The sequence below is a fragment of the Lagopus muta genome, chromosome 16 (genome assembly GCF_023343835.1).
Source record: "Lagopus muta isolate bLagMut1 chromosome 16, bLagMut1 primary, whole genome shotgun sequence".
Classification (NCBI taxonomy): Eukaryota; Metazoa; Chordata; class Aves; order Galliformes; family Phasianidae; genus Lagopus; species Lagopus muta.
In genome coordinates, this window is record NC_064448.1 from 13,755,593 (window position 1) to 13,770,169 (window position 14,577).

Genomic DNA, 14,577 nt, shown 5'->3' on the forward strand with positions numbered 1-14,577 from the left:
AAGCACGTATGGCACTCTCAAACACGTTGCTGTTGCAGCTTTTGGGTATTACCAGCTTGTTCTTGCATTTATTTAATAGTTATATTAATTAAATTGATTCCACATTCTTCAGGCAGTGTGTAAGTAAGTAACCTGTAGTGATGGTTAGGAATAATCAGCATTGAATAGTTCAGTTCTTTTCCTGCTCTTTTCCTTCCTCTCCAGTTTTCTGCTTCTGACATTCAGTTAAAATTTCAGCTCCATTAGGTCTAGCAAACTTGTAGCAGAGGCCTCTCTACGTTGCATTGTGCAGATGGGCTTCTCTAAGGTGCTGTCAGTCATGGAATACAGTCTGACAAATGTTGGAATGCCTCAGGGGAAGTACTGACCTCCCTGGGATGAGGGTGCTGTTTAGCTTGTATTTTATTTCAAAAGAACATGTAAATCGTGTTCTTTCTGATTTCTGTCAAATCCATGGGATGGCTTTTTGTTTCACAGAAAGACATGTTTCAGTGTTTTGATTTCTGAAGAGTCTTTCTCTAAATCCTGTCACATGTCAGAAAAATGACGGAAAGAAGCCTGGGAAGAATGATCTGCTGACACAGCGCAGGCAGGTTTTTTAAGGTGTCTGGGTGTTTAGATGGATGTTACAGAAGAGCTGAGGTTGGATTCCTTCAGGAAGAGCCCCTCCTCACTGTAGCACAGCCTGTCTTTGCTTGGTTACTGCTGTGCTTGGACAGGTGGCTTGGACAGGTACACTCTTGCCTGGATAAGGAGCTGGCTGGAGAGCTGGGCCCAGAGAGTGGCTGTGAATGGAGCTGAATGCAGCTGGAGACCTGTCACCAGTGCTGCTCCCCAGGGCTCGGTGCTCTGCAGTGTCTTTATTGACGGCCTGCATGAGGGCATGGAGTGCGCCTCAGTGAGTTGGCAGATGACACCAAGTTGGCTGGAAGTGTGGATCTGCCTTTGGGCAGCGAGGCCCTGCAGAGGGATCTGGACAGGCTGAAGCCAATGGGAAGAGGTTCAACAAGGCCAAGCGCCGGGTCCTGCGCTTTGGCCACAACAACCCCAGGCAGCGCTGCAGGACTGGGGCGGAGTGGCTGGAAGACCGTGCAGAAGAAACAGGCCTGGGGTGTTGGTCAGCACTGGGCTGAACGTGAGCCAGCACTGCCCGGGTGGCCAAGAAGGCCAATGGCAGCCTGGCTTGCATCAGAAATGGCATCATCAGCAGGAGCAGGGCAGTGACTGTCCCCTGTACTCAGCTCCGGTGAGGCTGCACCTCGAGTGCTGCGTCCAGTTTTGGGCCCTCACTGCAAGATAGACATTGAGGCCCTGGAGCGGGTTCAGAGAAGGGCGACAAAGCTGTGAGGGGTCTGGAGCACCAATCTTATGATGAGTGGCTGAAGGAGCTGGGAATGTTCAGTGTGGGAAGAGGAGGCTCAGAGGAGGAGGCCTCACTGCTCTCTGTAACTGCCTGCAGGGAGGTTGTGGTGAGCTGAGGTCGGCTCTTGTCTCCTGTAACAGTGATAGAACAGAGGCAATGGCTTCAAGCTGCTCCAGGGGAGATTTAGGCTGGATGTTAGGAAATACTGGGGTGGTCAGGCACTGCAATGGGCTGCCCAGGGAGGCGGTGGAGTCACCAACCCTGGAGGTGTTCAAGGAACGTTTGCATTTTGTGTTGAGGGACATGGTTTGGTGAGAGCTATTGGTAATGGGTGGATGGGTGGGCTGGGTGATCTTGCAGGTCCTTTCTAACCTTGGTGTTTCTGTGATTCTGTGTTTAAAAGAAAATTCGTGGTGTTTCCTGGACATGCAGGTTTAGTGCAGTGTCTTCCAGCAGGAAGTTTGCAGGAAGCAAGCTGCAAGTGTCCCTTACAGCTCAGTGTTACCTTCCCAGAATGAGGTGCTGGAGAAGCTGCAGAGATGAGGTCTTAACAAAAGAACTATGAGGGGCTGTTGTTGATCTGCTCTTGCCTAAACTGCCTTCACATTTCTACATTCTCTTTTCTTTGTGTCTCTCTGTCTCCTGCTAGCCTAAAATTTGTGAAGCCATTAGCCTGGGTCACCCAGACAGCCTGCCTCACCAGTTCTACCTCACTTACAAATATTGACATGGCATTTGTATTTCTGCTAGGTAAGAGAACCTGCGTCCAAGAAAGCCTCTCCGGAGGAAGCTATTGAAATGAAACTGCTGGAAAAGGACAAAGAAGGGGTTGTGAACTCACAGCTGCAGTGGCAGCTTAATCTTTTAGCTCATGTAGAATCTCTGCAAGATGAAGTCATACACAGGATGGATTTCATTGAGAAGGAGCTAGATGGTAAGGAGCATTTTTCTATTAAAAAAACACCTGCATTTTGTTCAAAAAAACATCTGTCTGTAGACTTACTTCTGCAGACCTACAGAGTGATGAGCGTTAAGCTGTGAGATGGACTGCATTGAGTAATAGAAAGCAGACATTTGTGGTGCTTGGAAGGTTTGAAAACAAAATTGAAGATCAAATTAATACCATGAAGAACTTAATTTGAATAAAAAATCCTGCTTGCATCATCTCTGAATACTTGCATCAGATGACGTACTGGAATGTTTTTCATGTCTTGTTTTTGTTGTCATTTTCCATAGTGCTTCTGTGTCTCCAAGCTTTGCTGTTCTTTGGGGCTTGCTGGCTGTTCTGCCCTCTTCTGTATGGCCTCTCCAATGTTCTCCTGGTCTATTGTAGACAGTTCTCCTTTCTCTTTTATTGAAGGGTGTGGGCAGAAGGGACACGCTGTCCTTGACCTCACTCTTCTGACCAGTTTACTGCCTTATTTTTCACATCCCTCACCAAGTGCAGTTCCATCTGTGCCTTGGCTTTGCTCATCCTATCTCTGTTCATCCAGACAACATCCCTCTGCTCTGCCCAGCACGCCTCCCTGCTTCCTCTGCCTGCACGTTTCCTTCTTACCCTGCACTTTGAGCAGTGTGTCCCTGCTCAGCCTGCTGGTTTCCTGCCTCCTCTGCCTGATTCCTTACCCTGGGGGATGGAGAGCTGTTGTGCTCTCAGGCTGGCGTCCTTAAGAGGTGCCAGCTCTGCTTGGCTCCTCTGCCCCTGAGGACAGCTTCCTAGGGGGGAATCCAGTAATTCTTTAAACAGCTGGAAGCTGGATCTTCTAAAGTTCAGGGCCCTGTCTTTACTTCTTGCCAGGCCTGTACTCCTTGATCTTGAATTCCCTCACACCATGATTGCTGCACCCCAGACAAACTCTGATCTGAACCTCACTCATGATTTATTTTACACTGGTGAGCACCGGTTCTCTTAGTGCTTCAGCACTGGTTGGTCTGTCCAATACCTGCGCCAGGAGGTTGTCCTACACGCAGCCCAGGAATCTCCTGGATTGCTTGCAGCCCACTGTGCTGCTGTCCCAGCAGAGGCACCGGGTGGTTGAAATCTCTCATTGGGATGAGAGACTGAAAAAGTGTGATGCCTATTTTAGCTGGAGCAAGAAGGCTTCATCCTCAGGCTCCGTCTGATCAGGTGCCCACAGTTGACCCAACTGCCAGATGCCCTTTGAGCTCTTGGTTTTTAACCCACAAACTCTTGACCTGAGCATGGCTGTTCCTCAGAGGCAGCCCTTTGCAGTCTGCCCACCTCTTAGCATGGAGGGTGGCTCCCTGGCCCCTCCTGCCCTGCCTTTCTCATAAAGCTTGTAGCCCTCCATCTTGGTGCTCCAGCTGTGCAGTTTCTTGCACCACATTTCTGCGATAGCAGTTCTGTCACTGCTTTCTGACTGTGCCAGCACTTCCAACCCCTCCTGCTCTGGGTGCTCCTTGATTTCAGGCCCCTCCTTGCACACCACCTCTCCTGCTTCCTGCAGAAGGTGTCTGTCTGCACTGGAGCCGATGGTCTCAGAGACTGCAGTTCTTTATATTACCAGTCAGTTCTTTTAAGATCCCATCATAAGGCATTCCAATAGTATGATCTTCCTAGCACCACGTGATGTCATCTCTCACTACTTTCTCCTGGGAACATCTGGGTTTTGTCCTTTAAAACTTCCCTTCAACGTTGAATTGGTTGTTTAGTATCAAAAGCTCTTCCTAATGATGGATAGCAGGAGTCGCTCTGCGGCATCTCAGCGCTGTTACATCTGTGCCTGCGTTTCTCAAGGTTGATGCTGGATGTAAAGAACTCGTTCTGTGGCTCAGAGCAACCTATGTGGGAACTGAAGGAATGTCCCTTCTGTTTCTCTTGGCAGTTCTGGAGAGCTGGCTGGATTATACAGGGGAGTTGGAGCCACCCGAGCCGCTCGCCCGCCTCCCACAGCTCAAGCACTGCATAAAGCAGCTGATCACGGACCTCAGCAAGGTGCAGCAGATCGCGCTGTGCTGCTCCACGTGAGACCAGGGAGTGCTGGGACTGCAAAAAGCGCGGCGTCGGGCGTCCGGCTGGAGAGCTGTGTGTATTTCAGTGAGGTTAGCATGCTGGTTGCATGTGGTGCAGATTGACTTCAGGGATTTGCGAAGAGGCGCTGCTCAAAGAACGGCCAGAAGGTTATTTTATCTCCTGATTCCGGGGCTGTTGGGAATGGAGGAGGTTAATACTGTTGTCTTCAAAGGCTGGGTGTTGGTTGATTAAATTATACTCAAATTTTCACTCCTTACAAGTTGCTCATGAAGAGGTAGACTTCTCGTGATTAAATTGACTAAAGTTGTGCCACTGAAGAACAGAGTTCTAAGAGCCAAAAATGTTCAGTTGACAGAGGTTGTAAATAACTCCGCATAGTTTCAGTGACTTGTGTCATGTTTTATTCCTTCTGGTTTATGCGTAATGCACACTGTATTTAATCATTAGGAAATGTTATAATGTTTTTCAGACCTAGTAAGTATGAATGCCCAGCTCCCAGCTTTGGGCTGCCACGTGGAGGGCGGCCAGGAGCCCAGGCAGCGCCTGGACAGCAGGCAGCACAGCAGAAGCGCCGTGCGCTGCGCTCAATTTGGGATAAATGGCTGTTCTGGGTTCTGACCTTGTCTCTCTCACAGTGCTGGGGCTGAGCTGCCTGCCCTGCTGCTCTGCAGGGGGAGGAGGGGCTGCAGTGGGCGTCGTGTGGCCTTTCCCTTTGTTAATAGTCGCCATTCCGGTTCTATTTTGAAATGTAGACTTTTTTCAGCACTCGGGACGTGTTCACTGTAAAGACTTACCATGAATGTGCGGTTTTGGGAATCAGTTTGTTTTATATTTGTGTAAATAAAGCCTCGAGATCTATGCATGAGGTGCTGTCCTGAGAGGCACTGAGTGGGTTGTTATCTTAACTGTGTGTGTTCGCGAGTTCCCTTTCCTGCCTTACGTTTTGGTGTCCTGGTCTGTGTTACTCTGTGAAGCAAAGTGAAGATGCTGCGTGGATTCAGGTGCGTTGTGCAGTCCTTGAGGCAGTGCTGTGCTGTCAGAGGCATCAGGAGCCTTTCTGCTGTGGTTCAGCGCTCCGGCAGCAGCACTGCAGCTTCGCTTTCCTTCCTGCCATAGCTGGGGTCACTGTACAGAACGGCGAGGGTGTTTTCCCATGGAGAGGGCATCCTAAAAGAGCTGCACTCTGTGACGGTGCTGCCGAGGGTGGATTGAAGCTGCACTGAGCCCATTGTGCTCACTTACTGCAAATGGTAATGATTTACTGTGGAAACTCCTACAGTAATAATTGCAACATTATCTACACAGGGAATGTTCCAATCAGTCCCTGCAGAAGGTGAGGTAACAGGGCTTCTCCAGGTAGTTGCTGCAGCTTTGTGCAAGGAGTCATTCAGGGAGTAATTGTCTCTGTTTCATAGTACGGCTGTACACGATGAGCACAACACATACAGCAGAAAAATGAACTGCTCTGTAACACAGAATAAGGCTTATGTGGCATTGAGGATCCGCTTCACCCTTTGAAGATGGGTGCAGTGCAGTGCAGGCAGGAAGGGGGCTGTGGGGAGAAGGGCCAGGAAGGGGAACCTGTGAGACCTGCAGCAGGTGCTCCCACAGGGTTGGTGGCTGAGCATCGTGCAGCACGCGGCTGTGCTGGGAGGCTGGGAGCAGCTCCTGAGCTGGCGGCTCTGCTCAGAGCTGAGCTGCTTGCTGTGCATCGGCTGCGCTTTCACTCAGGGCAGTGCTGAGGAGACGGAGGAGAAAGGGCTGTTCTGAGGGGTGGGAGGCGGCAGAGCCTGGGCTGGTTCTCCTGTAGCGCAGCCAGAAGAAGCCCTCGCAGGTAAAGGCTGGAAGTATTTATTTAAACTAGACTAGCGTTTCTCATGTTCAGGAAAGGTTCTTTATTGTGCTTTGGATTCATTTTGTCCCTGTTTCTGTAAGTTTCCGCATCGTTATTTCGTAGCCTGGGCCGGCCGTGGGGGCTGGCAGGTCACCTTTGTGTTCTTTAAATCACTGGTAAGTGAATGCAACGTGGAGCCTTGATGAAATGAGCAAACATTGCACTGTGGATACGTATTTGTCTTTGTTTATGCACTATTAGAACTGAGGGCGCTGTATATAGGATTTTGCTTTGGAGCAATATTTGCAAAACTTGAAAACTTCTGTATCTTGGTGTTTGGAATAAATAAATAGGTTTTTGTTGGTTAAGGCTTAGCAATGTCTTTGTTTCAATTAACGACTCAATAAAATAACTGTGGTTTTCTTTGTGTCTGTGGTCAAAACCACTCAAAAGGCATCTGGGAAGCCTGCTGCTGTGTGGATGATGAGCTGTGCAGCGACGGCTCCTCGGCCTGCAGCATTCCTTTCGTGTATTTAAAATCCAGGGGGACGGGGGAGATGAGATCTGGGTGATGGGAGCAGAAGGGGGCAGAGCTGAGCGGGGCCTGAGGAAACCCCTGCCTGGGCTGCACCTGGGGAACCGAGAGTGCGCAGGGGCTGCGTGAGCCCGGCAGTGAGACATGAAAATGGGGAGAGCGGAGCGTGGCGGGGGCAGAAAGTGGGTCGGGTGCTGCCACAGCAGCCTCTGTGAGCTCTGAAAGGGTAGAGCAGAGGTTTCCAGGCCCCGTGCCGCTGCTGTGTGCAATGGGGGGCTGCTGTCAGCCGTGGCGCTGCTCTGATGTGCTTACAGCACTGCTGGGTTTGGTGTGGCACTGCCACGCTGTCCCTGCTCCCACGTGGTCCTCGAGTTGGGTTGGTGCTCCAACCCAACTTTGCTTAAAGCAAAGGCTGCCCGAGCTGCAGGGCTGCTCTGTGAGCCTCAGCGCGGTGGTGCTGAATTTACCCCCCTGTAACCCTTAATTAAGAGATTGCAAACAGGTGCTGCTGTGTGCCCTGCGTGATCCTGTTTAATGGGTGAGGTAAAGCTTTAAACGTGTCTGTGGGGTGAGGTAAGGGCGGCTTCCTGCCTCTGCTGTGGGGCAGGGCTGCTCCAGTCATGTTGAGGGGCTCTGGGGGCCCAGGTTCTGTGCTGCACGGAGCCCCACGTGTGCTGTGGAGCCTGGAGCTTGTGGGGCCGTGCCTCTGCATGGGCTCAGCCCCAGCCCTGGGCTCTGTCCCAGCTCCTGCAGAAGCTGCACCACTGTCAGCGTGGCTACCGCCAGCTGTGTGCCCTCACTGCAGGGCCGCAGCCTGTGCCCTCTGAGTGCTGCTCAGGGCCCAGCAGCCCACGGTGGGGCAGGTGTGGGTGCCCATCCCGGGGCTGTGGCAGCTGCGCCCTCAGCTGCTCTTCGCCCCCTTCCCCACAGGGCCGGTCTCTGTATCCACGCCATCGGTCAGCAGCAGGTAGGAGCTGATGGCTTCCCGCAGGCCCAGGCTGATGGGGGAGTCCTCCTCTCCCTCCCCCGGAGGTGGCACAGCCTCTGAGAGCAGGACGGAGCTGTGGGGCAGACGGGGCGGTCAGCGAGCAGCACCCAGCCCCAGGGGGACTGCAGCCCCCACAGATGGCTGCCCCCACCTGTCAATCTTGTCCCAGTTGAGCGTTGGCTTCTTCACCACGGCGGGCCGGACCAGGGCAGGCACTGCCTTTGCCATCTCTGTGACACAGGGCTCCCTGAGGGTGCAGCACAGACCCTCCCCGCACTCTGCATGGGGATGGCAGCGTCAGCACAGTGCTGCACCGACCTGCAGGCACATGCAGGCGCCCCGGGCTGATCTCTGCTGCTCCTTACCGCTGTAGTGGTCCACGAGGTCGTGCAGGCTGGGGAAGGTGAGGCGGGGCGAGATGTAGAGCCAGCCGTTCTCCAGGCGGTGGATGCGGTAATGTGTGACTGCATCCCATGAGGCAAGCTCAGTGCGCCGCACCGACAGTGAGAAACCGCCTGCGGGGTGTGCGGGGCACGGGGCTGAGCTGCCTGCAGCCCCACTCAGCTTCTGGCTCCAACAGCCTCACTTTTATCAGTGGGAGCACCCACAGCTCGGGGATGTGGGGCTGCCAGGATGGGCACTGTCCAGTGCTCCCCTTCCGCAGCACCAGGATGGCAGCAGTGTGAGTGCTGCCCAGCGGGGTCCCCTCATGGTTGCTGTGGGGCTCTGTGCCACAAGCAGGGCCCCTTTCATCTCTGAGGCTGAGCCTCCCTGCTTAACCAGCGGCTGCAGGAAGCTGGTTTGTTGGTTCGTCGGGGCCCTTTGGTAGAGGAAGAGGTGCAGCACAGAGCAGAGCAGTGGCAGCAGGAAGCGGCTGAGCAGGGCAATCCAATGCCACCCGGTGTGGTGGCAGAGCAGCCTCGCTCTGGGCCTGGCTCTTGGCACATGGTGTGGAGGGTCTGGGAAACTCCTTATGCTGAGGAAGGGGCGCAGGGATGGGCCCTGGCAGGAGCTTGCACGGGTTCTGGGGTGTTCTCAGGGGCCCAGCTCTGTCCTGTGTGCATCAGTGCTGCTGGATGCTTCTGTCTTGTCCTGTCCCACTCCATCCCAAGGATCCTGCCTGTGCCCCATTCCACTCGCCCTGTGGCTTCCCATCCCCAGCACTGCAGGCCATGCTCACCTCTCCGGGTCTGGCTCTCACGGATCAGGAAGGCTCCGCTGTGGTTGCCCGGCAGCAGCAGCAGCTCCTCCGCTTTCTCCCGACTCACGCCCTCATACAGCCACCTGCACAGCAGCGGGCAGTGGCAGAACTGATGCACCTTCTGTCCCAGGGATGGGGACAGAGACAGGGACAGGCGGCCCCACGGAAATGCCCGTGGGCTGTGTGGCACCGGGATTCAGGTATGGGGCATTGGGACTGGGACACCATTGTCACATCCCCAAGCTCAGCTCTGATGCCAGCAATGGGCCTGGAGGCGCAGGTGCAGCAGCTGCGGTTTGTCCTTGGGACAACCCAGGAGTTTGGGGTGTCCCGGCTGAGCCCCCCACGTGTCGCCCTGGGCTGACACCCACCTGTGCCGCACTTTGGCCACGCAGCTGCTGGGGATGAGGCACTCCTTGCCGGACACCTGGGATGCCACCAGCCACCACTCCCCATCCCTGCAGGGAAGGGGGACACGATGTCCTGCGGCTGCGGGCAGGGGATCCCTACGGACCCGGGGGTGGGTGCCAGCGGGGCCCACTGGGTGCAGGACTTACTCAGAGAGGACGCGGAGCTGCTCGCCCATTCTCAGCACAGCGGTCGCGCCCGTCCCGGAGGGGAAATCACACAGGGCGAGCGCCTGGAATCCGCCCGGGGCTGCCTGTGTTGGAAGTGAGGACGGCGCGGGGACAGCGGCCAACGGTGCGGCGCTGAGCGGCTTCTCCCGGCTGGGCAGGATCCCCATCCCTCGCCGCACTGCGGGATCAGCACGCAGTCCCGGCCCCCGCCCGTGGGCCCCACCGGCTGGAAGGGAAGGACGGAGCCCGGCCCGGCCCCGGCCGCGTCCGTGGCGGTGGGCAGAAGGGCCGGGACCCGCAGCCACAAACACCACGGTGCCCACATCGGGCTGAGGGCTGCGGGCTCCCATCCCAGAGCGGCGTCAGCGTCCCATCCCCGGCACAGCGGCTCCGAGCCGGGCGGGGCAGAGGAGCCCCGGGACGGAGCCGAGCTCCCCCGGGAGTCCTTCGAGGAAACGGCCTCGGCCCCGGTACGATCCCTGGGGAGCTGCGGCCGCGGCGGGCGGGGGGGCTCTGGGGACGGGCGGCCCACGTTGCCACCCCACGCCGTCCCGGGATCCCCTGGAAGTTGGGCCGCCCGGTGCTCCGAGCCGTCGGCGCCGAGGGGAGCGGGGCTCCCGCGCTTCCCTTCTCCGCGCAGCACCGCACGTGGGCTCCTCGCCCGTGGGGAGGCACGGCCAGAGCCGCTCCGTGACCCGACCCCGCGATCTGAGCCCGCACTTCCCGCTGTCACCCACACAGGATCACCCGCCTACCTGCCGCTCACGGCCGCCTCCATCGTGCCGGGCTCCTCGGGGCCGGGCGAGCGCCGAGCATCCCGGTGTTCGGACGCGGGGCTGCGACCGGCCGCAGCGGTGCGAAGCGAAGAGGCCGGGCTCTTCCAGGCGGCTGCGGCGCTTCCTGTGCCGGTTGCAGCGCGGCGCCGCGCCGTTCTCCTTTTCGCTCGGCGCCGCCGCGCAGCGCAGCCCCGCCGTGTGCGGGAGGGCCGGCGACCGCCGCTGGGACGGCGCTACGGAATGGCGCGACCGCGGGCAAAGCGCAAACGGGTCCCGCTGCCCCCGGCGCCGCTCTCTGCCCCGGCCGCGCTCACATCCGCCGGTTGTGCTCTGACGGTTTCTGGTCAATCGCAAACCGCCGTGTCGGTGTGAAGTGCGCGCGGAAAAAGAACGGCGCGGATACGAAAGCGGCCGCCGCTCGGCCTCGCGCCCCCGGAGGGCTTTGGGCTTCGCTTCGCTCCGCTCCGCTTGGTCAGAGCCGGTGCAGCGCCGGCGGCACGCGGGCCGGGCTGAGGGCTGAGCGCTGAGCCGGTGCGGCAGCGCGGCGCGTCTCCGGTGCCGTGAGCGGAGCGGCAGCTGGAGGCAGAGAGGAGCCGCGGGGCGGTCCGGGACGCAGCCTCAGGTCCGGCGGAGGAGAAGGGCCCCGCACCCACCCACCTCTATCGGTTCCCCACGGAGTTAAGATAACAGATGCGCTGGGGGGAAGAAGCTGCTGCGGTCACTCCAGCTTCCTCCTTGAAGCCGCCACCGGAGTCGCTGCCGTGTCTCGAAAGCCCCCGTGGCCAGACGTCCTTCCCCACCTCCCGCCCGGAGCTGCGGCGCTCGCACTGCTTGAATCAGAAGGAAAAGCGCCCATCAGCGCCCACACGGAGCGTCCCGGGCGGCATCGCCCCGCTGCTCGGCTGCCCCCGTCACGGAGCGCTGCCCGGCGGCGCAGGGCGACGCGGCACGGCCCGGGATCCACCGCGCAGCCCTGCGGAGCCCCGGCAGAGCCGTGTCCTTCAGCAGCCACGGCAGCTAAGCTCCCTTCTTCCTCATCTCCCTTTCAAAATGCCGAAATCCCATCCGTTTGCTCTCCTGGGCTCCATCCCATCAGCACCACGCACAGCCCCGCGGTGCGGTTCTTTCCTTTAGCTCATTTAATGCTGTGTTTGTGTTCCCTTCAGTCCGTGTTTTCATGAGGGATCTCGGGGAGGAATCACTTCTACGTGCCACTGCCCTCGGTGCAGCGCCCGGCAGCGATGCCTGCTGCAACTCCTCTTACACACTGGGCACTTGCAGTCAGCAGGGATGAATTTTTTTTCACCTGGCACCCAAAGGCTCGGCCTGCCCTCCCCCGACCAGACCTCACGCTCACCCTGCCGGGCAGCTCCTCCTGTTTCTCACCTTTCAGACACTTTGTACTTCTGGAAAACACTGCATCTCAGTGGGAGTTCCCCACGTGTGAACCGGAGCCCACCCCGGGCAGAGCCGCGGCACCAGGACCAACCTGAGACCAAAAGCTTCACCGCTTCTCAGCCCCAGGTGCTCCCCGTGAGCACAAGCAGGCTGTCATCTTGAGAGCAGAAACTGGATCTGAGAAGCAGAAGATGAACGGCTGTTCTCAGCACCGCTCTGTGCGCACCTGGCTGGATGCACACAGTTACAGAGCCAGCAGGGCTTCCCCTGCGTTCTGCAGCACCCCCTGCTTTGTCCCGGCAGGAACTGCTGAGCAGGACAGACAGCCGCAGCACTCGCTGCCTTTGGAGGCAACTTCAGGTGGCAAACCATCAGCTGGAAGATCAGAGGCAGAGCTGGAAGCCCCTGTGTGCACTCAGGCACAAACCTGCAGCGATGCCTGCAGACACCCCTGCCTGAGGACAGCCCCCAGGACTGCCCTGCCAGGCCCGGCTGTGCCTCACAGCTGCAGTGCAGGCCCTGCCAAGAGAAACACGGTGAGCAGGCAGGGTAACAATGAAACTGTTATAGCTTTATTTAATAACCGGTACAAAGTCCCCCTCAGGCAGAGCCTCCCGGTCCCATTCCCTACCTGAAATGGAGCAGAACATGAGTGTGAGCCTCGGGGGAGCTGCCTCCCAGTGAGTCAGGACTGCTCACCTGGTAAGCATGGATGTCTTGCTCGTCTATTGAGACCTGCAGCATCCTGACCACTCATCCCTTTTCACCCATTAACAGCCAGACCCTGGCACACAGCAGGCATTTCCTTCTTGCTCTCAGTGACCCAGACAGATGCAGAAAGGCAGCAGAACTGCGAATTCCACAAAGACAATGAACAGTACCTGCACAAAGGCATTCACTGCTCAACTGCTGGCCTGAGTCACATGGACACAGCCCATGGCAGTCACTGCCATTCACTGGCATTGCCTGAGCCTCAGTGAAGTCCCTGTGCAGACACGCTGCCTGGGGATGGCAGCAGTGAGAGGCAGAATTGGCAGTGCAGGAGATAGGGGATCTCTGGATGGCGAGGGGCACTGCTGCCCATTCCACAACCTACTTGATGCTAAAGATCCCTCCTGTGCCAGGGCAGAACAGTGACTGTGCCTTAACTGCACTCGGGTCCCTGCAGGAAGGGCAGCCTGGAGGCCAGAGCTGCTGCACTTTAATCCCTTGTACTCTGATGAATAGTGCACCTCAGTTAGTGTTCACTTGTTAATTGCTTTGCCCTTTCAGGAGGCTCCGGTAAGAAATCACTCTGCTCCTTCTTAACACACATACAGAGATGAGACCACGACAGTATTTCTGACTGTTGGTTTTCCCACAGCTGCTTGGCACGCCCCCAGTCCTGGAACACAAAGACCTCCTGGTGGGCTCCGTGCTCCAGGCACAGCTCTGCCTCCAGCGTCACAGCATCATGGCCTTGCTTTCCCGTGTCCCACAGATGCCATTCCGACTGCACCACAAGGGTCCTTTAGCAGAAGCACAACTAGAAAGCAATTCTAAAACCTCACAAAGCCACAGAAATTATATATAAATGAACAGGGGAGACAATGGCTGTCATCTGCATTGATATACAGCACAGACAGGAGATGGTATCAGCATGTACAGTAACGTGATTTACTAAGACTGCAGAATGTTAAACGGGTTGTAAAGAGGCTCCGATACCAAGGGCATACAGAAAGGACCAAAGTAATGCCAAGTACAGACTACTAAGGAGGTGGCAGCTCAGATGGGCATGCACAAGTTAGAGAGAACAGTTAATGCCACGTTGTATGAAATGCTAGATTCTGAGTGGGTTCAGTGGGGCGAGTGGAATTGTCTGAATCCAGAAGAAGGACTCCTGCTTAACAGGACACTTCCATGGTTTGAGGTGCATCCTGGAGATCAATTCCGTCTGGGGTTCCAGCACTGCCTTCACCGTGGTTGCTGGCGTGAGACCGGCTGCGGATGCTCTCCCCAGAGCCCACGCTAGAAGAGGAGTGAGTACGTGAGCGCATCAGCCTGGTCATACTGGCTGCTGGCACTGCAAGAGAGAACAAGAGCAGGACTTACAAAGGGAGGAAGCTCGCAGGCTCAGAGCAAGTACCGTGGTCACCAAGTATGTGCTGCTGGGTAAGCGCAGAAGAGCTGTACCCTCAGGAAGAAAACCCACTCCTCACTGCCAAAACGAAGTCTTTGCACATCTAAAGCAAGATGTTTAAGGCCCAATTTCAAAAGGTCCAAGGTGAGCGAATGCCAGAAATGTAACTGATCATTTGCAGGTGCAGTCACAGTGAGTGTGTGCAAACCAAGGCAGCTGTTGTACAAGTGACCTTTTGAAAGTCAGTCTCGTCACTCTTGAAAACCACAGAACTGAAATCATGCAACAGTCAACAAAATACAAATGAAAGGTGAGAAACCATAGCAAACACGCTGTACGATGGATCAGCCTAGCCCAGAGCAGGCCAGCAGGACATGCTGAGACGGAGCAGCGCACCCGAAGGATCATTCAACTCAGTACACAGACTTGGGCCAAGGCAGATGCACAGTTGAAGGTACCTGACTCAGTGCTTAGGTGGCTGAGCTGCACATAAGGGACTGGAAACAACACGAGACAAGGAAAGGGACGAATACAGGAAAGAGCCAATTAGTTGCAGAGCGTGACTACAGCTGCACTGCTCCTGGGATCCCCGGCTGCTTTCCCTTCCACTCCCAGCTCACACTGCGCTGCAGCTCCCGCTACTTGAGAACACAGCTGCTAACGAGCATCTCATCAAAAATGTACCTGGCCCAAATCTCCCTGCTGATGTTAGCTGGAAGCTGCAGTGCACTTGGTGACCTCACCTCCCCACCACTGAACACACAACTGCACAGTAGAGACAGAATTTTCC

General features: G+C 56.4%; 3 protein-coding genes across 17 annotated transcripts in view; 1 reads left to right on the forward strand and 2 right to left on the reverse strand.

The window, feature by feature from the left end:
- PHF20 (PHD finger protein 20) overlaps nucleotides 1-6,566 on the forward strand; it is a 64,099-nt gene extending 57,533 nt beyond the window's left edge. For all 10 annotated transcript variants that reach the window (XM_048962578.1, XM_048962581.1, XM_048962576.1 and 7 more), the window contains 2 exons: nucleotides 2,114-2,297; nucleotides 4,210-6,566. In XM_048962578.1, coding sequence (XP_048818535.1) covers nucleotides 2,114-2,297; nucleotides 4,210-4,352 — 327 coding nt within the window. In that variant the 3' untranslated portion in view covers nucleotides 4,353-6,566. The remainder of the gene's footprint in view (nucleotides 1-2,113; nucleotides 2,298-4,209) is intronic.
- Nucleotides 6,567-6,738: 172 nt separating this feature from the next.
- Nucleotides 6,739-11,227, reverse strand: SLA2 (Src like adaptor 2). Of its 3 annotated transcripts, XM_048962589.1 has the most exons (7): nucleotides 10,250-11,227; nucleotides 9,474-9,720; nucleotides 9,288-9,374; nucleotides 8,896-8,999; nucleotides 8,081-8,230; nucleotides 7,867-7,993; nucleotides 6,739-7,788 (listed from the first exon to the last, which is right to left on the reverse strand). In XM_048962589.1, exons 2-7 carry the CDS (start codon nucleotides 9,659-9,661, stop codon nucleotides 7,629-7,631), a joined length of 816 nt encoding a protein of 271 aa, XP_048818546.1. In that variant the 5' UTR covers nucleotides 9,662-9,720; nucleotides 10,250-11,227; the 3' UTR covers nucleotides 6,739-7,628. The 3 variants fall into 3 exon arrangements, with proteins under 3 accessions (XP_048818546.1, XP_048818545.1, XP_048818544.1); XM_048962588.1 differs by lacking the exon at nucleotides 10,250-11,227 and having other exon boundaries at nucleotides 7,867-7,945; nucleotides 9,474-10,237; XM_048962587.1 differs by lacking the exon at nucleotides 10,250-11,227 and having other exon boundaries at nucleotides 9,474-10,236.
- Nucleotides 11,228-12,218: 991 nt separating this feature from the next.
- NDRG3 (NDRG family member 3) overlaps nucleotides 12,219-14,577 on the reverse strand; it is a 56,338-nt gene continuing 53,979 nt past the window's right edge. For 3 of the 4 annotated variants that reach the window (XM_048963092.1, XM_048963093.1, XM_048963094.1), the window contains exons 16-17: nucleotides 14,246-14,284; nucleotides 12,219-13,730 (exon numbers count right to left, since the gene is read on the reverse strand). In XM_048963092.1, the coding sequence (XP_048819049.1) occupies nucleotides 13,552-13,730; nucleotides 14,246-14,284 (218 nt within the window). In that variant the 3' untranslated portion in view covers nucleotides 12,219-13,551. The remainder of the gene's footprint in view (nucleotides 13,731-14,245; nucleotides 14,285-14,577) is intronic. The other variant, XM_048963095.1, reaches the window with a different exon arrangement.

Coding starts and splice junctions, on each gene's coding strand:
- SLA2 (XM_048962587.1), bottom strand. CDS start 9,844: ATGGGAGCCCGCAGCCCTCAGCCCGATGTGGGCACCGTGGTGTTTGTG. Junction 9,375..9,473: donor CAGCTCCGCGTCCTCTCTGA/GTAAGTCCTGCA, acceptor CCTTCCCTGCAG/GGATGGGGAGTGGTGGCTGG. Junction 8,231..8,895: donor TGAGAGCCAGACCCGGAGAG/GTGAGCATGGCC, acceptor CACACCCCGCAG/GCGGTTTCTCACTGTCGGTG.